Here is a 24,421-nt window from a genome sequence, read left to right on the forward strand (position 1 = left end):
AATGGTTTTTTCGGGGTAAGTTCACTTCATTTGAGTGGTTCTAGAGGCTTATAGGAACTCCAAGCCTTGGGGGCTTTCCAGGTCTCTAATGGACTATTATATACTAAACTCTAAAGGGATAGAATGTGAAACTGGATTGTCAAGGGTTTCCTGGGTCACAGAGTTCATAGTTTAACCCATTACCAGTTAGCTCTGGCATTCGGACAGCTTGTTTAATATAACATGCGTTTTGTCCAACAGCTGTTTTGTGTCCATACTCTCGGTGGACTTGACTGCAGGCAATCTATATGAGGTGCTGTCATAGTGGATATATGTGGTTTTGTCCCCCAGAATGACTCTTCTCTTGGGGAAATGCTGCTTCAAACTGCTAGGACTCTTGATTAATGGCGCTCCTGTGTCTGCAGCACAAGAAGGGCCTGATGGCCCAAGGCGAACTGGTGATAGCAGTGTATCTGTTGGCTCATGAAGGTTGGTCCAGGGCTGGTCAAGTGACACCTTGAAATTCTGGAGTAGGATATTTCATCCTGGAGCAGCTGGAAACATCTTTTTCTGTCTTGCAATCTGTAAGGTCTGACTCTTGACACCCCATGGACTGCTGCCTGGCGGGCTCCTCTGTCCGTGGGATTTCCCAGGCAAGAACACTGGAGTTGGTCACCATTTCCTTCTCCAGGGGATCTTACCCACCCAGGGGTCAAACTCGGGTCTCCTGCACTGCAGGCAGATTCTCTACCACTGAGCCTCCCGGGAAGCAGCTACTGCATATGCTTGTGCAAATAAAGGTCACAGAAAGTAGAGAAAAGTAACAGCTACGCAGAGAGAGAGACCCCAGCGGCCTTCGAGGCTCTTCCCTTGCACAGAGACGAGCAGACACCCAGTTCGCCTAAGGCAGCCTGGTTTACATCTGTTGCTCCGGTTTAGCCATTGATGTCTCCCTCTTTCCTTCTCGAAGGGTTCCAGGTGGGAGACAAATTACATAATCACTGCTCCCATTGCAGTGTGGTTAAATAAAGCAATAAAGTCTTTCCCCTCTTTAGTTAGTTCAAACTGCTTTTCTGTCATTTGCAACCAAAAACATCCTAGCTGACCTCCCACTCTTTTCTAAGTAATCAGGAAATCTAATTTCCTCAACTTAACCGGCTTGAACTCTTTGGCAGATACCTGATTCTCCACCTGGTCCTTGGCCTCCACCTGTTTTGTGGAATTGATACCTGGTTCTTCCAAGCTCCCCCAATGGCCTCATCTTGAACCTGCATGCCTTTACCCCGCACTTCGCCATAGGTCATCAGAGCCTGCAGATTGCGTCAGAAGGCTCTGGGACCAGGCTTAGAGAAGAGCCAGGGTAGGTTTGAGGGACCACTGGGTTCGTGAACATCAACTGTTTTTCCCATGCATGTTTATTCTGCTCAAAGCTCAAAGTCCTGGAAGACAGTGTTGATTTAACCTGGATTTGGGGCCCGTTCTTTCACTGGGAAACTAGGGCACCACGAGAGACATCTAATCATAGCCACACGGGATGAGGGAGAGGCTGTTCACCTCCAGAATACAGGCATCATTAGCCAAAAGGGAGTGCCAGGAGGCCAAAAGCATATTCAACGACGTGTATATGATAAGGCCGTTGGGTAGTTTTGCCAGCTCTTAGTATGTCTATCCCAATGAGAACTGACTGAGCTCTTAAAATGCAGGTGTCTAGTACTCAGAAACACTGGAGATGAGGTGGTTGATCTTTCTGGAAAAACTATGAATTCCAGATCTGACTACCCTAAGTGATAACGGAGCCAGTCTTTATATATTGTGCATTTCCTTCATTTTTCAAAATGTGTATTTATTTTTGGCTGCACTGGGCCTTAGTCGCAGTTTGTGGGATCTATTACTAGTTCCCCGATCAGGGATTGAACCCGGGCTCCCTGACTTGGGAGTGCGAGGTCTTAGCCACTGGACCGCCGGAAGTCCTCTATATGTTGTGTTTCTGTAACCCGTGATCGTGACACGCGGCGTTGGCTGGCGTCCGCAGGGACTCTGGCGGGGCTCCTCTGTCCTCACTCTCTTGCCTCTCGTCCACCTCGCTCTCCTGTCCGTGAAGCGTCCCCTCGGCCAGCATCACACGAAGCTCAGTCTCCAGGCTGAGCCGCGCTCCTGACCCTGTCTTTGCAGCACCCTGTCCCCCTACGGGCCTTGCCGTGCACTGTCCTCCATGAGGCAGGTCCCTCCCTTCTGAACGGTCCGCACGACCGCGTTAGCTTTGTCCTTCGGTTCTCTGTCTGCACCGTGCATGACTTAGTAAAGCCCTGGGCTAACACATCATTCAATCCGGGTTAAGCCCTGCGACCTTGTACTTTACCACTGACTCATGCGGAGGCACCTTGACTTGTCCGTCCCAAACTGATGTAGGAGGGAGTAAAGAAGAGCACCTGGAGTTCAGCACACCTGATTCACACCCAGTTCTGCCATTACTGTCGTTACGCAAACCTGGGGCTGAGCCTCCCGTAGCCTGACGCCCTGTAGTTGGGGCCCCCACCCCATGGGATCTAATGCCTGACGATCTGAGGTGGCTCTGATGTAATAGTAACAAATATAAAGTGCACAATACACGGAGCACAGGTCAATCATCCTGAAACCATCCCCACCCCCGGCCCATCCGTGGAAACACTGTCGCCCATGAAGCCGGTCTCTGGGGCCAAGGAGTTGGGACCGCTGTGCTGTAGCTTCCCTAAAATCCCACATACGGGTTTGCAGATGTGTTTCGTGTGTGAATATTTACTTTTGCTTATTTGGTAATAAATTGCTTTCAAATAACTAACGTTGATAATACTTGTCTCCCTTCTCTTCAGCATCATTGTATTAGTATTGAGTAAGAAGATCTATGCTGCAATAACACGTAAGTCCTGAGTCTCAGTGGCTTAAACACTGAAGCCTGTTTTCTGCTCGAATGTGACACGGGATGCCCTCCGCCATGGATGACTCGGGGCCAGGCTCTCTGTGTCACGTGACCCTCTACTGCAGCATCCTTCATGTGCAGCTCCATGGAAGGGGGAGGAGGACCGAGTCACAGAATATTCTATAGGTAGCCTTGGAAGAGGCATCCGTAACTTCTTCCCATGTGGCTTTGGCCGGAACTGAGTCACACCATCCTCGCTGATGCAAGGCCAGCTGGATAATATAGACTTTCGATGTGCCCAGGAAGAGGAATCCGGTTTGGTGATCAAGTGTCTAGTTAGTCCACCACAGTCACACTTCCCTGCTGGTACATGCGGAAGAGAGAGCCATGTGAGGTTACTCTATTTTTATTATATGGTAACTAGAATAATATAACAGAGAAGGCAATGGCACCCCACTCCAGTACTCTTGCCTGGAAAATCCCATAGACAGCGGAGCCTGGTAGGCTGCAGTCCATGGGGTCACTGGGGGTCGGACACAACTGAGCGACTTCACTTTCACTTTTCACTTTCGTGCATTGGAGAAGGAAATGGCAACCCACTCCAGTGTTCTTGCCTGGAGAAACCCAGGGACGGTGGAGCCTGGTGGGCTGCCATCTATGGGGTCGCACAGAGTCGGACATGACTGAAGTGACAGCAGTAGGAGCAGAATGATGTTAAGCCAGACATATAATAAGCTCTTTATGTGAATTATCTCATTTAATTTGATTTTCACAACAACCTCATGAGGGTTATGAGAATTCAAGAGAAGTGCTGTGGAAGTGGCTGGTGCCAACAGTCATTCATTTCATTTGCTGGCACGTTTCACATTCCTCAGGACAGCTGTCCGAGTGAGGGCGCTCAGGTAGCACCTAGTAACTCTTTACCATCTATGCTTGGAAATGAAGCCTTTTGCTATGGAGTTGTATGATAGGGATGGGAGATTTACCAGAGTGAGTCTGCTCAAATCTTCAGTGATAAGACACAACAACAGTATGGGGTGAATATGAAGCGGACAATTACAGGCCATAAGGATGAGCCTCCTTGAATCCTGTGATTTGATTTAACGGGGGCTGATTCGCAAAGACACGGCCTTGGTTCTGTTTGTCGTCCACGCGCACCCACAGCAGATACAGCCTCTCCCCGTGGCTTCTCCGGGGCGACTTCTCTGGCGTGGTTTTACCTCCACAGTCGTGTTGACGTTTCCCCCTCCCAGCCAGCATCCCAGAGATAGACTTCAGCACTCAGTAACTGCTGAAGAGCCTGCTGGAGGCTGATAAGGAGAAATAACAGATTTTAAGTCAAAATGGGGAAGGAAAAGAGAAAGAAAGTCAGTTGGTGTTGAGGAAACAAAAGGCAAGGAGGATCGAAAGGAAACAGCCTCGCCCTCCAGCTTGCAGTCAGCGCAGATTCTGTAAAAAGGAAGCTTCACGTGAGCTCAGCCTGGACACTAAGCATGCAGAAACTCATCACCACGAAACGCACTGGGTGAGAAGCTGTGCAAGCACGCTTCGCCTTTTTTGCAGTAGAATTCTCTTGGGGGTGGCAGGGGTCAGGGGTGGGGAGACTCCCACTGGCACATGAGAGGAGTCTGTGTCCCTCCGGAGGGGCCTGGGCCCCCAGAGAACCCACGACTGTCCGGCCCCACCAGCCCGCCCGGCGCACCAATGCACGCTTTGTTGCTGGACTCGCTGCTTTTCATAGGAAGAGGCTGACATCACCCAAAGGCACCGCCACAGAGCTGATGCGAACAGAAGGCCTTCCCGGGGAGTGGGAAGAGGGCACCGCAGCCCCCTGGGTGAGCATGGCTGGGGGGGTGCTGCTGCTGCACAGCCTGGGGGCTGCGGTCGAGTAGCCCCCTAACAATCCCGTGCGTGTGTTAAACAGCCACAGATACGCATCGCCATCGAGCTTTCTCCTCCTGGGCACCAACAGCCTTGCATTATTCACAGCCCTTTCGCTCCTAAGAAAAATCTATCAGAGTAACTTAGCTAGGATGTTGGGGGAGCCTTCCAGATTCAGATGACACGTTCCCATTTCTCAGTGAAAACTTCAACACGCTCTTTTTAAAAACTATTTATTTATTTATTCTTCAGGTCTTCGTTGCTCCCCGGGCTTTTTTCTGGCTGGGACGAGCAGTGGCTGGCTCCTCTCCAGCTGCCGGCCCGGCTTCCGTTCCGGGGGCTTCTCTTGCTGCCGAGCACAGGCTCAAGGGTGCTTGCGCTTCAGTAGCCGTGGTGCTCGGACTTAGCTGCTCCAAGGCATGTGGGATCCTCCCAGACCAGGGACCAGACCTGCGTCTCCCGCACTGGCAGGCGGATTCTTGAGCTCTGGATCACCAGGGAGGTCTGACCACTCGTCTTGGCGTCTAATTCACATACAGAAAGCACAGTGGACCCAAGAATGAAGGATTTGTCTGGGATGAAAAGACAGCAGCAACCCTCACAACCTGCATTAAGATGCAAATTTCACTCACACGTGTGTGTACGCGCACTTGTGCGTGAGTGCAAGTCTAGCTGTATCACCAAGCTCTGGCCTTGTGTTCTCATGATGGAGGCTGTCGGGGACGTAGAGGATCAAACGGAAAGGTGGAGTTGATGACATACGTGAGATGCATTACAAAACGGTTACCTGGGACGACGTGCAGAGAGGAAATAAAGCAGTCGCGTGCATAAAATGTGGGCACACAGTGGACATTCGATAGCCTTCGCTGTTGTCGTTGAGAGACTTCTCCTAGAAGCCTGGAGTTCTGGAGGTTTGCCTTCATTCCTTTTATGGTGGGTCTGTGACCTGAATACCCCTGTAAAAGAAGGAACTATATACATGTATACACAATGGGATCCTACACAGCCCTACAAAGGACTGGAGTTTTGCGATTTGCAGCAACATGAACGGACTTGGAAATGAGTCAGAGAAAGACAAATGCTGTGTGACATCACTTACGTGTGGCGTCCAAAGACCCAACAAACCAGAGAGATAACAAAAAAGAAGCCGACGCACAGCTACAGAGGCAAACTAGAGGTGACCAGTGGGGACAGGGAAGCAGGAAGGGACAGGATGGGGTGTGTGTGCGCTCAGTCGTGGCCACGCTTTGTGCCCCCATAGACTGCAGCCTGCCAGGCTCCTCTGCCCACGGGGTTCTCCAGACAAGAACACTGGAGTGGCTGCCATCTCCTCTTCCATGAAGACTGGGGTAGGGGTTTACAAAAGGAAGTTCCCTTTATCTCTCCCTGTCCTTGCTGTAAATTTACTTTCCCCAAGAAAGATGCCACATTGAAGGCCTCCTGTGCCCCAGTAGATGTCAGTCTGACCTTACGGGAGGACCGAGGGAAAACTGAGACACACACAAGCCTGCTTCCAGGGGCGAGGGGCGCTCCCCATGGGCCGTCTGAGAAACAGGAAGGAAAGAGGGGCAGCATCAAGACTTCGAAACCCGCCTCTGTCTCAGGACAGCACACTGTAAGTCTGAGATTTTTACAAACACATACTTCTATTTAACAAACATTAATTATTGGAAGGACTGATGTTGAAGCTGAAGCTCTGATACTTCGGCCACCTGATGCAAAGAGCCGACTCATTGAAAAAGACCCAGATGCTGGGAAAGATTGAAGGCGGGAGGAGAAGGGGACGACAGAGGATGAGATGGTTGCATGGCATCACCGACTCAATGGACATGAGTTTGAGCAGGCTCTGGGAGTTGGTGATGGACAATGAAGCTTGGCGTGCTGCAGTCCATGGGGTCGCAGAGTCAGACGTGAGTGAGCAACTGAACTGATAGTGAAACATGAAGGACCGGGGCAGGGCACAATCTTTAAAAGAATGACATAGCCATAGGATATGACAAAAGCTTGTTAGAACTAACAAGATCCAAGATGGAAGAAGATCTAGTTAGATGGAAAAGATCTAGAAGATCTACTTCCAGTAGACCTTGAGCCTCAATTATAAGCTCACTGTAACATGTTAGGTACTGAATGACACAGCCACCAGTCTGCAGCTAACCGAAAAGGCCAAAAGTGTGCGGTGGCCCCAAACCTGGAAATCCCCACCCCTTCCTAGAAATAGAATAATCCACCCATTCATCAGCCTATAAAAACTAACCATGCCACATCTAAGGCCTTTTTCCCTCGTGGCCCAGCTGGTAAAGTGTCCGCCAAATCCTCCTGCAATGCGGGAGACCTGGGTTCTGTCCCTGGGTTGGGAAGATCCCCTGGAGGAGGGAAAGGCTACCCATGCCTGTATTCTGGTCTGGAGGATTCCGTGGACTGTATAGTCCCTGGGGTCGCAGAGTCGGACACGACTGAGCGACTCTATGTGTTATATGTGACTTCCAGCGATGCCAGCAGGGCCCTGTGGGCCTGGTCAGGGAGGGCTTTCTGTCCTTCATTTCTTCTAGCAAGACTCCAACCTTCCCTGAGTTCCAAAGGGCAGAACAGTTGCTAATCAAGGGGGCAGCAGTCAGGAAACCACCCGAGACAAGATTACAGGGACAGGAGAAGCTGTATTAGGAGACCAGATGCCTGAGACCCTTCACACCCTCATCTTATCAGCAGCCCCACCCTTTGAAACTTTGCAGGAGAGAGAAGAAAGCAAGACTGCTGAGCCTCACCACACACCCTGCCTGCCTGTGTGTGTGCGTTGGCTCATGGTCCTGCCCTTTTCGACCCCATGGACTGCAGCCCCCCCAGGCTCCTGTGTCCATGGGATTCTCCAGGCAGGAAGACTGCAGTGGGCTGCCACGCCCTCCTCTGGGGGATCTTCCTGACCCAGGGATCGAACCGCGCCTCTCACGTCTGCTTTTGCAGACGGGTTCTTTACCACTTGCCTGGAAAATCCCATGGACGGAAGAGCCTGGTAGGCTACAGTCCATGGGGTCGCAAAGAGTCGGACACGACTGGGCGACTTTCTTTCTTTTCCTTACCACTAGCGCCCCCTTGGGAGCCCTGCCTGCCTGTACAGCCTCTCTATTCTCCGGGGAGGGGGCGGCGTTGCCGTGTTCCCCTTTGCCTGGCAAAAAAAAGAAGTCACTCTTTCTTTCTCCTCTGTGACTCTGTCTCAGTATCTCTGTCTGGCACTGGTGCACAAAAAGTCAAGATTTTGACAACACCAATAATTCATGCCTCATAATAATCAGAGCGGTAGCACGATAAAAGTTTCAAAAACATCCTTGGCATTATGAAGACACTGATATAATACTTCAGGATGACAAACTACTTCTCACATTTTTTGTACTTTAAACTTTATGAGCTTTGCAGCAACTCCGAATTCTCAATATCATTGACCAAATAAACATCTGACAAAAATTAGGAAGTTTCAGAGTTTGGAGAAGATACTGATCAACATCTGTCACTTTTATATTTCAGAGGGGCAACTACCGTGGTTCAACCACCTTGAAAGGGAGTTAAACGTGACCTTGTAAAGTCAGCATTCACGTGTCCTCTGACTCTGCTAAGTGGATTTCTAAGAAAAATTCCTACACTTGTCCCCAGGAGATGGTACCAGACTGTTCACAGTAAACCTACTTACAACAACCACAACAGCAATGGAAACAACCCAAATACCCGCTGACAAGAAAACAGACAAACGGTAGTTTAGGAAGCCGTAAACAGTGAATTACAATTACACACAAAAATCTAGAAGAACTCTAGTAATATAATCCTGAACAAAAACAAGAAAGTCCCAGAAGTCTATATAAAGCTGGATGTTCTTTTAATACAGTTCATTTAAAAAACACAACACCCCAAACAATGATTAAGAACAAAAAGAACAGAGACCTCTCTGGTGTCAGTGGTTAAGCCTCCATGCTTCCATTCCAGGGGGCACAGGTTCAATCCCTGGCTGGGGAACTGAGACCAACATGACACATGGCACGCACCCCCCAAAACACGAACAACGGCGGGAGTCCCCTGATGGTCCAGTGGGTAGGACTTAGCCCTCTCACTATTGCCTGGCCAAAAAAAAAAAACAGGAGAACGGTAACAGTATTCACCACCGTGCTCACCTTGGGTTAGGGAAAGTGGGGACAGGATCAGGAAGGGACAGCGTGTAAACCTAAGGTTTTGTCACTGTTCTGATTCTGGGGTTGGATGGTGGTTTGCGTATCTACCCCAGGATTGCATATCCCTGCCTCTCTACAGAGAGCAGCTTTCTAGAGACGGCCTAGACGTGACTCGTGAAGCTGAACGCAGGGTCCTGTCTGCTCTGTTCTGTACTCCTAGGGCGAATATAATGTTGTTTAGTCGCTAAGTCGTGTCCGACTCTTTTGCGACCCTGTGGACTGTAGCCCCCCAGGCTCCTCTGTCCATGGTATTTCCCAGGCAAGAACTCTGGAGTTGGTAGTGATTTCCTTCTCCAGGGGATTTTCCTGACCCAAGGATCGAACCCCCGTCTCTTATGTATCCTGCTTTGGTGGGTGGGTTCTTTACCACTGAGCCAACAGGAGAGCCTTATACATACTGTTCAGCAAAACACACGCCCTCAGGGAGGCTTTTTGAATGAACAAACCAGTGAATAAATGAATAAATGAGAGAGAAATGTTACGTTCTTTTGGTTACTATTGAATGCAGTCTGGATAACCACTCACCTCCTTACTTATACCCTGCATCCACTGAATTGTGGAACTGATTCCCTAATTAGTTGAAAATAAAAAAATAACTAACATTATTTCAAAATAGCAACCACATAGCATTTTTCCATATAGACTATTCCATCAGTTCAGTTCAGTCGCTCAGTCGTGTCCGACTCTTTGTGACCCCATGAAGCGCAGCACGCCAGGCCTCCCTGTCCATCTCCAACTCCCGGAGTTCACCCAAACTCATGTCCATTGAGTTGGCGATGCCATCAACCATCTCATCCTCTGTCGTCCCCTTCTCCTCCTGCCCTCAATCTTTCCCAGCATCGGGGTCTTTTCAAGTGAGTCAGCTCTTCGCAACACTCATCAATACATGTGTAGGGAGAAAATGATTTCAAATCAATACAGTAGAGAAAAAACCTTTTTAATGCACTTTTTTTTCCAGGCAAAAGAGCTTCAGAAAACATCCGTCACTAAGCAGTTTTACAAATGGCACTTTTGGTTACATTAGAGAATTGGATACCAGCCCCACGTGTCCTCTCTGACAGACTAGTTGTAGATCAGCTTTACAATGCAACTCTTTCTTAGGATAAAAAATGGTTAATTTTTTCTAAAGAAAGGAAAAGCTGAAACCCTAAAGGCATTGTTTTAAAAATGTAACATTTATTTCATGCTATACTGTCTATTGTTATATTATAATTTTAATTATTTTGCTATAACTTTTAAGAAACAGAGAAAATAAATTTCAACCTAATTTAAAAATAAACATATATATTAAGTACATATATTAATGCATTTTACAATACCATATAGTGACTTTGATTATAAACTTCCTTTTGGTGCATGGTAGATTTGTCCTCTTGGTATTGAACTGAGGAAAAACATATTATACCTGAAATTCTTCTTTGCATGAGTAAAACCATGGTCATGACACCAACAGACTCCAACCAATTTGCAAAACTGAAATCTTGGGTTATTCTGATCACGGATAATCAAAGTGAAACACGATTAGTATTCACCAGGAGAGAATACTTAACACTTTTCAAACAGATCTTGAAAGCAGATTATTTTCATGACATATTTGAAAGGAATGAGTACTTGGGAGACCGAGACTCTGTTCTGGATTGAAAGCAGTGGTTTTTAACTATCAATTATTGCCGCCCCGATGCATTCACCCTTCTTAGGGTAGTGTGAATTTGGTCGTGTCTAATCTACTCAAACATGGGTCTCTTCATGTTACCCACCATTTCTCAACCAGAAATTGATCAGTTTATATAATTATCTGACAGAGGTTAATAAGAGAACATCAGATAGCAGAACCAACCCAAAGGGCGGCTGCATTTTCTCTCCAGAGCAGAATCAGCCAACATGGCTCTCACACCAGCGTTGACAGCGCCTTCTGTGCGCGTGGCTGGGCGTAACGTGGTCTCTGTCTCCATCACACACACACACCCGGAAAGCCAGACGCGTCTTCTCTGGGAGCAAACCACATCATTTCAGAGACTCCACGAGCGACCTCAACTCTCACACGCAGTTCCCCAAAACGCAGACACACACATACGTAGGAAATGAAAGTTCTTCAAAATACTGCTTCCTCCTAATTCAGGGTAATTCTTGGTGTTCCGTTTAGGAATGGGGTTTCTAAATTTTAAAGCAGTTCAACTGTCAAAATGCCATACAAAATATTTACTTTTTAATATGCTACGATTTAACAACTCAAGACCTAAGTACGTATCCTTCACTTTCACGGGTACACGGCCCAACCTCGTGTCACGAACAAGCCAAAGCCAAACGCCCGTCGTCCCCGCCCCGCCCTGCGCCGCGGGGCCACACTGAGGACTCGGGCGGCAGGGAGGGAGGCACTGGGCCCAGGCCCGCCCAACAAGACCGCTCCACGCCTCAGCGAGAGGCAAAGGGCAAGACGCGCGCTCCCGCGGCTCCACGCAGCACTGTGGTTCTGGGATTTCCTGACTCGTTTTCACTGGGCGTGGGGCTCTGTTCACACTGTTGCACTTCTACCCGGCAGGTGGTCAGTGATTGACATCTGGATTGCTGAAGTCTTGCAACAGCTAGGTAACTCCTTAGGCCTCCACTCAAAAAGTAGTATCTACTCTGGGTGGATTAAAACCAGCCAGACTCTTGGCAGCTCCTCCATCACAAGGGGCAGCCTGCTTGCAGACCTCTTGGCTCTGGGCTAGCTTTGTGACTTGCACTGGCCAAGAAAAGGCTACGAAGGTGACCTTTTGTGACTTTGAGCAGGTCCACAGAAGGGCCTGCAGTTTCTCTTCTTCCTCTCTTTGATCTCATGAGACCTAACGAGGAAGCCTGGGTCAGCTATGGGGAAAGACCACATTGAGTCCAATGGAGGAGTCTCAGCCACAGCCCCAGGCCACAGCCAGACGGAGTCACAGAGCCAGCCCCCGTCAGCCAGTCCCGAGCATCAGCCTCTCTGATCTCAGGTGCGCATGTGAACTCAGCCAGAATATCAGGCTGTGCTCAGTCACCTTAGCACAGCTCTGCTCAAAGGCCAACCACAGGCTCCCTAGAGAATGAGTAGTGTCAGAAGTTATGCTCCGGGTTGATTGCTCGGACAGCAGTGGAGAGCAGACCGCCTGCCCTGTGTCAGGAAATGTGCTAGGCGAGGGCAACACTTCGGAGCAGGACACAGTCCTGTCCTGCAGACGCTTAGAGAGAACTCCGGGAGACAGACGCGGATGGGACCGTTTCTGAGGAAATGTCAGCAGTGCTGGGATCACAGAAGCTGGTGTATAGGGGTTCCTGGGAATTCAGAGAAGGGCATCCATCCCAGAACCAGGCTGCTGGCAAAGATTTCTCAGAGGGAATATCTAAGACAATGCCTAAGGGGAGTTCATAAGACAGACTGTTCCAGGCAGAGACGGAGAAAGAATAATATTCCAGGGAGGAAAAACTGCATGTGCAAAGGCTGGAGAGAGCTCAACCCGGCCCTCTGGGTAAGGAGCATTCACAGGGTGAGGATGCAGCCTGGGCTGGGACCACATTTCAGAGGACGCTCTCCTGAAGCAGAACTCTCTGCTTTGGGCTTTAAGCTCAGGGTGGTGGGAGCCAAAAGCTTCCCTCCCTTCACCTTAGTATCCCTTCCTTCACCTGCATCTTCATCTGAGCAAAGACATCAACGCCACCCTCTGAATCAAGGAAAACCCTTCTTTGCTGCTTAGACTGGCTGAAGGGACGCGGAGTTGTGCCAACCCCCGAACAGTCATCAGGTCGGGAGCGAAGGAGCAGCAGCCGGCGAGAGGATGCCGTTCCGGAGGCCCGCCTCCTCCTCGCGTCAGCCGCGAACACCCAGGCCCAGAGGGCTTTTAGGAGACCTTTAAAGGAAGCCTGATGGGTAACACCTCCTACATACTGTTAACAGCCTCTGGCCTTGATGAGCCGGTTTCCTCTGCTGTAACATGGAGATGAGGCCGCCGCTGACCGCCCAGATCAGCAGGAGAGACTGAGCGCAGCACGGGGGCAGAAGAAGGCGCCACAGACAGTCTCCAGCTGGGGAAGGGCTGTGGGGTGGGGGACAGGGCGTCCGCACTAGACGGACCGTGTCTGAATCCAGGCTCTGTACCCAGGAGTTCCTGCCACTGTGGGGACTTAGAGACCACTTCTAAACGTGCTCAGATTGAGCTTCCAAGTCCGAAACACGAGGGCGATGCTAACTGCCTCTCAGGTCGTGATGAGGATGAAGAGCGACCACAGCGCCTGGCACGTGGTGTAAACGCAGGGCACACGGAGACGCCAGGACTTCCCAAGGCAGGCTGACAGGACTCACGTTAGCATCCTGCATTATTTCAAAACCCTGCTCTCGGCCTAAGGCTACAGACGAGAAAAGCCGGGATACCAGAAACACAGATGTCTGACGTCTTCAGCATGGCGTGTCCACCCCACCCATACCACCATATTATAACCCATCACTAAAAAAAGGCCGAGGCACAACATTCATATTTTGTTACTACATGGTAAGAAAGTAGCCTTGTCATTCAGAACGCGTTATATGAAAATAAAAGCAATTGAGCATTCCCTGACTCCCTAATTTGGCACTCTGAGAAACTTCCTCTACACACCAAGCTCCAAAATGCATTCTCTTTGAGACAAAAAAAAAAAAAGACACATGCATATATGTACAAGTGGGCTCAAAAGTTACAACACAAGAAGGTGCTTTTGGTGAAAAATAATCCCACCAAATAAGCAGCATGTCATGTTCTTAGAATGTGTCGCTAGAAAGCTAGTGAAAATTCAGGCCACTAAGGCAATTTAGTTTCAAGTTTTATCACATAAGGGCCAAGTTCTAGAACACTTCACAAGGGACAGCTTCAGAGTGAAATCTTGACAGAGGCGTGATTTTGAATGGTATATGTACATACTAACTTGTCTGTTTTGACATTCAACATATTCAGAATTATTTCTAGAAAGCTGCTGTTGCTGATTGACAGAATGATCCAGGCTCAGAAAGAGAAAACAGAGCCCACATAGTTAAGTAATTCTCTCTCTCTCTGCCCCACCCACGTCATCACAAAGTGTTTGCTTTTGACCACTGCCGTAATTGAAAACACACATTAAGTTAGAAGTTGATACTAAAGGCAGGAATTAAGAAAAAGTCAAAAAACGCCTTAGAACCTTCAAAACGCCCGTTAACAAGCACTATTCCTTTGGATGTTGCTTCAGTTTGAAATTCAGTGAACTCGAGATCCTCTGATAAACAGATCCATGCTCGTTTTGGTGAGAGTACAACTGTAAAGTCTAGAAAAACTACTGTATTGATTCCCACGAAGGCAAATTTAGCACGGTGCTGTTTTGGCGAGAGAAGCATCTCAACTTATTGTGAACCAAGACCAAAAACAATGGATGAGAACCACAAACGAAGTTGAGTAAGGCAACGCAACTACGTGGGGAAAAAATTCTGTGTCCCACACTTATTCTGCACCGACAGACGCTGTCTTTTTCACTTTTTTCTTTTTTAAAGACACACTCCCTGGTTCTCCCACATTCAACAGGGAAGCAGTGCAGGAAACTCGGATGAGACGCGTACGCGCGCAGTGAAGGCCCGCGGGCCCGACGTGCGCAGTGAAGGCCCGCGGGCCCGACGTGCGCAGTGAAGGCCCGCGGGCCCGACGTGCGCAGTGAAGGCCCGCGGGTCCGCCGCCACCGCCCCGCTCAGCACTCCAGCTCCTCCATGACCTCCATCACGATGGTCCGCGGCCCGGTCAGAATCAGGTTGCTCACCGTCCGGTAGTCGACGTGCAGCACGTTAAGCCCGTTCACAGAGACGACGAGCTGACAGACCTGGAGGGCAGAGAGAAAGCACCTCTTGAATCCCGCGGCGGCCCAGGCGAGGGCGCGGCGCTTCCGTTACCGCGACGCGGACGGACCGGAGACTGTCACACGGGGCCAAGCAAGTCAGATGGGAGAGGCAAACGGATGCGGTGTCGCCCACGTGCGGGGCCTAAAAAAGGCGCAGAAGAGCTTACCTCCAAAGCAGCAGCGGAGTCACAGGTGTAGAAAACAGACTTCCGGTTACCAGGGGGTGAGGGTCGGGGGTGAAGTGGGAGGTTGGGACGGACGGCCACACGGCACTGAACACGGGGCTTCCCCAGCCGCGCTAGTGGTAAAGAACCTGCCCGCCAGCGCGGGAGCCACAGGAGACTGGGGTTGCATCCCTGGGTCGGGAAGACCCCCTGCAGGAGGAGGCAACCCACTCCAGTGTTCTTGCCTGGAGAAGCCCCTGGGCAGAGGAGCCTGGTGGGCTACAGTTCATGGGCCACAAAGGGTCAGACACGACTGAAGCTCCTTGGCACAATGATACATATAAAATAGGTAAGTGCGTAGCACAGGGAACTCTGCTCAGTACTCTGTACTGACTTCATATGGGGAAAGAACCTAAAAAAGAGCTGCTGTATCAATATGTACACCCACCTCACGTGGTACAGCAGACGGACACAACACTGTAAGTCAACTACACTCCAATAAAAATTAAACAATAAACTAAGCATTTTTTTTTTTTTTTTTTTTGCCACACTGCACAGCACATGGGATCTTAGCTCCCCAACCAGGGATCGAAACCAGAGCCCTTTGCGTGAGAACACGGAGTCTTAACCACCGGACCATCAGGGACACCTGAGATTGAGGAATAAAAGAATTTGTTACCATGGGTGTTAACCTCAGGCTCGAACCCCCCCTTCCTGAGGGAATACAAGCTGCAGCTGCTGAGAGGCGTTATCCTGTCTAATGCAAAAGTCTAATCATGTCTAACTTTCACCAGAACTTGTTAAGCTGAAGCTGAAAGTCGCTCAGTCATTTCCAACTCTTCTCGACCCCGTGAACTGCAGCCCGCCAGGCTCCTCTGCCCGTGGGAGTCTCCAGGCAAGAACACTGGAGTGGGCTGCCGTGCCCTCCTCCAGGGGGTCTTCCTGACCCAGGGACTGAACTCGTACCTCCTGCAGGTGGGCGCTTTACCACTAGGGCCACCTGGGAAGCCCATGAAGGTGCACACCTGCTCTCAATTACCATTATGCGTGTTGATGCCACAAAGAACGTGAAAATACTAGAACACCTGAAATCAGTTTCCTTTTATTGTTTGCCGAGTGGGTAGGATCAATGGAAAGTCGAACACTTATGAACAAAGGTAACAAATATGAAGCGTAAACAACACAGAATGTAAGGTGTACGTCATGCCTTAAGTGCAAACATGAAATACAATGCGTAAAATACTGTATTAGTCTAAAGATACTATACCTTAGATAAATCAAAATTGGAACACAGTAAAGGCCAGATGTGTATCTGTGGAAAAGACCCAGGACCTGGATTCCAGACACACAGCTGCCCTTTACTGTGTTCCAGTTTTGATTTATCTAAGGTATAGGTATCTTTAGACTCACTAATATAGTATTTTACACGTTGTATTTCATATTTACATTTAAGATATGACATCCTTTTCTGGATGATCTTAATAAAGGCATTTGTCTTCCTCTAGGCCTCCGTGACATCATTTATGAGACACAGTTGGGTAAAAACACTATCTTCACAGGTTCAAATGAATGAATTTTAAATTGCTTTGCAAATATCAAGCCCTATACCAATAGTGGCTTCAATTAACTTCTTTTCCTTTTAAAATATCTTTTTTCAAGGTCATATGCAAAACCAAATGCATTGTACAGAGTGGCAAGAACAGTGTTTATTTACTCAATAGACACGGGCTGTTGTCATAAACCTCTGTCTCCTCCACTCAACTTACAAACTACGGTGCTGTTCTATACAAGGAGAATAATCGCTGTTTCTCCATTCCCGTTTCCACAAACCTGTGTCGTGAATTCAGGGCACTTTTTTTTCCCCCCAGAGCACATCTTGTACAGAATCAGCGGTTCTCAACCATGGTTGAAGTCAGAATATGGTCATGTGAGCAGGTCAGAGTACATCCCGAAGCAAACTACGACTAATTTGCAGGACAATTTAGTGCTAGTGTAATGTAGACGCTTGCTTCTCAGAAGAAAAGTTATGACCAACCTAGACAGCATATTAAAAATCAGAGACATCACTTTGCCAACAAAGGTCCGTCTAGTCAAGGCTATGGTTTTTCCTGTGGTCATGCATGGATGTGAGAGTTGGACTGTGAAGAAAGCTGAGTGCTGAAGAATCGATGCTTTTGAGCTGTGGTGTTGGAGAAGACTCTCGAGAGTCCCTTGGACTGCAAGGAGATCCAACCAGTCCATCCTAAAGGAGATCAGTCCTGAATATTCATTGGAAGGACTGATGTTGAAGCTGAATATCCGATACTTTGGCCACCTGATGTGAAGAGTTGACTCATTGGAAAAGACCATGATGCTGGGAAAGATTGAGGGCAGGAAGAGAAGGGGACGACAGAGGATGAGATGGCTGGATGGCATCACCCACTCAATGGACGTGAGTCTGAGCAAGTTCCGGGAGACAGTGAAGGACAGGGAGGCCTGGCGTGCTGCAGTCCACGGGGTCGCAGAGAGTCGGACACGACTCCACGACTGAGCAGCCAAACGACAACGATGTAGGCACTTGCTAGAGCTTGTGTTTTCTGCTGCAGCGTCAGGAGTCAAAGAACGAGAACCCCATCCCCTCCCCATCCAGAGAGCCGACTTTAGAGCAAGGCGCTTCTTTCCTGCAAACGGATGAAGAGTCTTTCTGTGTCGCCCAAGGAGAGGGCAGAAGCTGCCGGGTGCGCCTGCACTCTGGCGACCCCTTCCCAGGCTCGCGAGGGTGAGACGCGTCTCCCGGTCGCTCAGGGGGCGCCCGCAGCGTTCAGTCTCAGCCAGAACTGTATTCTGTCCCCTGCTTAGTGTTTGTTTCCCTTGACCAACATTTAAAAATTAGGAAATTTTCACACAAAAGTCTAGATTTCCAGGGCACTTCTCTAGTGGCCCAGTGGCTAAGACTCCACGCTCCCAGTGCAGGGGGCTTGGGTTCGAGCCCTGGTCAGGGAACCAGATGCCACATTCTGCAACTAGAGGTTCTGCACTCAGGAACTAAGACTGCAGATCCTGTGTGCCCCTGCTGGGACTCAGTGCAGCCAAATAAGAAACAGAAACAAATATATTTTTAAAAATTCCAGATTCTGGCCTCTTTGGAAGAGTCTGAAGATCTAACCACACCAGACGTGGATGGCCGCTGGACCCTGCTCCAGAGCGGCTGCCCCTTTGAATGGTCATGTTCTCTCGTTTGCTGTGGTCCTCAGCACTTCTGTTTTTCTCACACCTGGATGAGAGGTGTTTCAGATCTGTGATCCCTGATCTGGGGCCACCAGAGAGAAAGAGATAAGGAGAGGCGGGCTAGGTGCTTCAAAACTAAAGTGGAAGTGTTAGCCGCTCAGTTCTGTCTGACTTCTTGCACCCACATGGACTGTAGCCCGCCAGGCTCCCTGTCCATGGGATTCTCCAGGCAAGAACACCAGGTGGGTAGCTGTTCCTTTCTCCAGGGGATCTTCCCCACCCAGCGATCAAACCCGGGTCTCCCGTGTTGCAGGCAGACAGAAGGACTCTTTTACCATCTGAGCCACCAAGGAAGCCCTAAACAGTCTGGGTTCCCTAAAATATCTTGTGATGTTGATGTTGTTTAGCTTCTTCCAACTTCATAAGAAGGTTTTTACTCAGTTAAGGTTGACTTGCTTCTTCTGTCACTTAAAATCCTCAACAATATAGAAATTTAGACATTTGTTTCATTTTTTCCCCTTGAATGAGTTAAAAAAAAAAAAAAGCCTTTTAAACATGTATCCTGCTTATCTTCAAGGTAGTATTTTTAGAGTCAGGCTGTTGGAAAGATGTCATCTCTCCCTAAGTGGTCCCAACAGGTGCTGTGGTTCCAGCGGGTCCAATGTCCTGTTATTAAAAATGTGCAAAATGATCCAGAAAGGCAGGTATTGCCACGCAATGTATCTGGTTTTAATGAACTTCAAACTGGCGTCTTTGGTACACTATGTTCTGAAAATCAACACACGTGACAAGTAACAGTGGAAACCACACGGCCCAGGCGAGACGACTTCTCTACTGACGTGAAAAAGCGCAAACCCACAGCACGTGCGCTGACCTCTGAACAGACCAACCTCGGCACCCAGCGCCTCCCGTGGGGGTCAGAGCACTTTACATGCCCCCCAGGCAGTTACGAACACTCAAGTCAGGCTTACAATTATCTTTATCAGATCGGTTTTCAAAGCTTTGATTGCAATGGCCTCATTTCCACAGTTCACTGAAAAGAGCTCATTCCTAGTTTTCAAAGCTTTGATTGCAATGGCCTCATTTCCACAGTTCACTGAAAAGAGCTCATTCCTAAGCGCCTGTAGCTGCTCTGAACTCATCTCCTACAAGGAGGACACCTTCAGTTTTTTTACCTTTTGTTTTTACTTTAAAATTTACTTTAACATTTACTTTAAAATTAATATAATTGCTTATATTAGTTTCAGGTGTGCCACCGTAGTGATTCGATAATTTTATACAGAATGACCCTCTCTAGTTACCATCTGTTGCCATACAAAGTCAGTACAGTATTTTTCACCATGTTCCCTACACTGCACACTTAGTCCTAATTTTCGGCTAGAAGTGGGTACCTCTTAGCCCTCTCCCCCTAGTTCATGTGCCCCTGTTTTCATCTCAATGGTGCTTTGGTTTTGTTTCTCTTTAAAAAACCAAAAAACAGTTTACTAATTAAAAAACAAAGCAGTATACCAGCTGTATTAGAGAAGTTTGCAGAAATGAAAAAGCTATTCATAATTCAAGTGAATATAACTACTATTTTTGCATATTATCTTCAAGTTCTTGTCTTCCCATATATATCTTTCACCTTCACTTTATAAAGAAGGGAAATGGAAGACATCATCCTTAATGAGCAAACTCTGAGAGAAGGTGAAGGACAGGGAGGCCTGGCGTGCTGCAGTGCATGGGGTCGCAAAGAGTCGGACACGCCTGAGCGAACGAACAATACAATCCTTAATGAAGAGGAGGAATAAAGCCTCCCCAAGTCTTGGGCACGTGATGTCTCTGAGCAGCAGGGCAGTGCAGAAAGGTTCTGAAAACCGGAGTCGGTCGGGTAGGAGGTAACAAGAAGAGGAGGCAGGACTCGGACACCGAGGGCTGAGGTCAGGCTGGATAAACACCGAGGCTGCGCCCCAGGCTTCCTCCCCGGAAGGAGCCAAACCAAGGAAGCAACCTCGCCTCTAATCCCCCTGCCCCGTGCTGGCGGTCGGACGCTAGCCGCTAGCCCTCTGAACAGCCAGGGTGCGCTTGGGGCTGTACAGCTGCCCAGTAGTCCTTGTATGGCTGGGCCCATCACAATCACCTGAGTGCTTCATGCAGACTGGGAGTGAGGTGGAGGAGACACGCCGCACGCGGGATCGCCCCAGTGTCCTCTCTCCACCCGGGAAACCTGTATCCACCAGGCACTGGGATCCCTGCCACGGAAACTCTCCTACGGAAGCCACTCTCAGCTGTTCTTCTTTTCTTTCTCATCTTGAAAAAGAAGGAAGGCTTGGAAGGGACGGCTGCTTCAGGCTTTCCCCGAAAATAATAAAACACTGAGCAAGACAGAGACCCAGACGGATCCAGAAAAGAATCAGGGAGAGCTGAGTCCCGGTGAGTAGGAAATGGAAGCCTGTCCAATCAAAGGAGACAGAAAGCAGAACCAACGTGTGCGGGCAGGCTAACACTGAAATTCCCAATCAAGCAGAATCCTCAGATGTGTCTAGAGATCACCCTAATCGAGCTCCCACAAAAAGTAGAATTCCTCTCTACAAATCCCACCAGGCATCCCAGCTACCCTGCTAGAACGTTCCTTGTGACAGGAAGTACGCTGATTAGTGAAGAAGCTTATTTTGAGGCAGTTACATGTTAGAAGTTTCAACTACAAACTCAGTCTACATTATTTAAGCCAACGTGTACAAAACTATGTGTTTGTTTCTGGCTGTGCTGGGGCTTGGCTGCTCCGACACGTGGGGTCCTCCCCAAGTGGGCAGCGGGTCCGGGCTCAGTGAGTAGATTGGCGAGTGGATGCTCGACCACTGGACCACCGGGAAGTGCCTGTTTAAGGCGTTTTTGCTGTTCAGTTGCCTAAGTGAAAATCCCATCCCAAGATAAAACAGCGGCTTTCAAGCTGTACTGCAAATATAAGTCACCTTTCAAGGGCTTGCTGAAAGTATGAATTGTCAGATCTTATCACCAACTAGCGGAGAAGGCAATGGCACCCCACCCCACATGGAGGAGCCTGGTAGGCTGCAATCCATGGGGTCGCTGAGGGTCAGACACACTGAGCGACTTCACTTTCACTTTTCACTTTCATGCATTGGAGGAGGAAATGGCAACCCACTCCAGTGTTCTTGCCTGGAGAATCCCAGGGACGGGGGAGCCTGGTGGGCTGCCGTCTACGGGTTCGCACAGAGTCGACTTAGCAGCAGCAGCAGCAGCATCACCGACTCAATGGACATGAGTTTGAGTAAGCTCCAGGAGTTGGTGAAGGACGGGGAGGCCTGGCATGCTGCAGCCCATGGGGTCGCAAAGAGTCAGACATGACTGAGCGACTGAACTGAACTGAATACATTCTACAGCTCTGAGAATTAACAACCCCAAATACAAGAGGGGGACTGACATTTCAGATGTTACTGTACTTACTGCTTGCCTGCAATCTCTTTCATTTTTAAAATTTTTACTTTTCCAAAATATTTATTGACTTATTTGGCTGCACCAGGTCTTAATGGTGGCCTGTGGGAGCTAGTTCCCCGACCAGGGATCGAGCCCGGGAGCCCTGCATTGGCAGTGTGCAGTCTTAGCCAGTAGACCACCAGGGAAGTTCCTATTTCATCCATAAAGCCAAATTTTGCTATCTTCTAAACTTTAAAATGAGGGCTTCCCTTGTGGCTCAGATGGTAAAGAGTCTGCCTGCAGTGCGGGAGACCGGGGTTCAATCCCTGGGTTGGGAAGATCCCCTGGAGAAGGACATGGTAACCCACTCCAGTGTTCTTGCCTGGAAAATCCCATGGTCAGAGGAGCCTGGTGGGCTATAGTGCACGGGGTTGCAAAGAGTCTGACATGACTGAGCGACTTCACTTTCTTTCTCTCTTAGACTTCAAAGTGAATAATTACAATGCATGAAATGCTCAAGCTGGGATCTACGTCAGAGATAACACCCAAGTTGCTCAAACTGCCAAAAACCGCCAAACCGCCATTGTGTCAGCACACGCACTGTGACAGCCACACATGAGCCCCCGTGTCAAGAGTTACTGTGGCAGATACACACCACGGCCAGACCTGCTGAGGACGAAGCTGAGGCTCTTTCACAGCCGAGGTATCCAAACCAAAAGAGGGCTGAGGGGGAGCCAGATTAAGGAGTCATGAATAGATTAGGAAACACTTGAAAGCTGTTGAAAGTTTAGAGAGAAAAAAGCTATGTTTTAATGGTTCCTATTTCTTTAATGATGCATGCTCAGCAGTGTCTGACTTTCTGTGACCCTACTGACTACAGTACACCAGCCCCTCCGTCCATGGGATTCTCCGGGCAAGAATACTGGAGTGCGTTGCCATTTCCTTCTCTAGGGGATTTTTCTCACCCAGAGATCAAACCCATGTCTCCTGCGTCTCCTGCATTAGCAGGCAGGACGGAGGGCCTGGTGGGCTGCAGTCCATGGGGTCGCTAAGAGTCGGACACGACTGAGCGACTTCCCTTTCACTTTCTTTACCACTAGTGCCAGAAAGTTCTTTAAACTCTGCTCCAAATTATTACACCATGGCTTCCATAATCTAACATACAAGACTGTGAAAGCAACAGCATAAATATTTAAATAGAGCACTGTCTCTTAATGGATGATTTTAAGTTTCTTTCCTTTTTGTATCCATACCTGGAAAGTCCAGCCATTTGATCTGTACACCTGGATCGCTTCTCAGGGTGCGGCTTGCCAGTCCACACGGGCAGCGTTCTAATGGCTGACAGGACCACCTAACGTTTTCCCCAAGTTCTTTACATGCTTGTATACTGAAGCCTCAGGCTACCTTGTCCCCTGAGTGATGACCAGTTCCCCCCAAATGGCCCCTGATACCACATGGAAACACACCTCGATGTGGTATCTAAGCACCTCTCACACACAAGTGTCTTAAGGACAATGATTTGATTTTTCCTTCCAGCATCTTTGAAAAATGGAATAATGCTCACTTCATCATCATCAGGGGAATGATAAGGAAAATGGTAAGGGGGCGGTTTTACTCTTTTAAGTATAACTCAGGGACCTGCATGGTGGTCCAGCGGCTAGGACTCTACACTCCCGAGGCAGGGGGTCGGGGTCTGACTCCTGGTCAAAGAACCAGATCCCACCTGTCACAGCTAAGAGTCTGCACGCCGCAACTGAAGACCCCGCACGCAGCAACGCAAACTGAAAGCCCACGTGCCTCGACTAAGAGCCGGCACAGCCAGGTGAGTAAATAAAATAAATACTGAAATGAAAACAGCATAAATCAGACTAATCTTTACAACTGGGCTAGACCTATCAGGTCTCATGATCCTCAACCAGTTTAAATAACCACATTTATTCATAACTCTTCTGCTAGAGTGAGGTGAACAGTAATGATTCCTGGGTGTAGATTTTAAAGATTCCCAGAGGAAGGACTCAAGGTGAATAAAGGATTGCATAATGACCCTTGGTAACAACGCTGCATATAACTCAGCCAGAAAACCCCCCAAGCCACACCATTTGCCATGGTGACTACATCACCTAATCTGTGCCTTTAACTGACGTTCCCTTTTTGTTACTGTGATCTTTGCTTCCCAATGGAGACAGGCCAGCAGAAGGCTCAGGAGCGCCTGTCTTCTGTAGGTGGGTGAGGATGTTGGTATCAGGTATCAACACAGCATGGGGGTTGCCATGTTCAATGTGAGGCACCCTTCAGTCATCTATAAAGTTCAGCTTATTCGCATAAAAAGAAAAAATCCTAAAACGTGTGTCTCTGGGACCTGCTCTTTCTCTCCTTCCGTCCTGCCTCCCCAGTGAGGATTTCCCCAAGGGGGCTCCCAGGTGGGACAGTGGTAGAGTCCGCCTGCAGTGCAGGAGACCCGGGTTTGATCCCTTGGTTGGGAAGATCCCTGGGACTAGGAAGTGGCAACTCACTCCACAGACAGAGGAGCCTGGAGGGCTACAGTCCATGGGGTCGCAAAGAGTCAGACATGACTGAGAGACGATACACACACACAAATTAAGCACGGGCAATGGAGAAAGCCTGGGTCAGCAGGCAGGAGATAAAGTCTCGTCTTTGCTCTGCACCCAGAGAGCTGAATCATTCTGAACATGCTACCTCACTTCTCCAAGCATTAGTTCTTCATTCGATCAATTGGGCTGGCTGGGAAAAAGTGTATATTATTATATGAGACTTTATAGCATCTTTCAGCTCTAATATGAGAAAAAATACCTACTTGGGAGCTC

General features: G+C 48.9%; 1 protein-coding gene across 5 annotated transcripts in view; it reads right to left on the minus strand.

Annotated features, from left to right (window-relative positions):
- Positions 1-3,321: 3,321 nt before the first annotated feature.
- Positions 3,322-24,421, minus strand: part of DEPTOR (DEP domain containing MTOR interacting protein) — a 163,155-nt gene continuing 142,055 nt past the window's right edge. The window contains exons 9-10 of one of the 5 annotated variants that reach the window (XM_070382867.1): positions 5,544-5,712; positions 3,322-4,185 (exon numbers count right to left, since the gene is read on the minus strand). In XM_070382867.1, the coding sequence (XP_070238968.1) occupies positions 4,157-4,185; positions 5,544-5,712 (198 nt within the window). In that variant the 3' untranslated portion in view covers positions 3,322-4,156. Of the gene's footprint in view, positions 4,186-4,691; positions 5,329-5,543; positions 5,713-9,821; positions 14,794-24,421 lie in introns of those variants that run through there. The other 4 variants (XM_070382866.1, XM_070382864.1, XM_070382865.1 and 1 more) reach the window with 4 other exon arrangements.

Source organism: Bos mutus, chromosome 14 (assembly GCF_027580195.1).
Source record: "Bos mutus isolate GX-2022 chromosome 14, NWIPB_WYAK_1.1, whole genome shotgun sequence".
NCBI lineage: Eukaryota > Metazoa > Chordata > Mammalia > Artiodactyla > Bovidae > Bos > Bos mutus.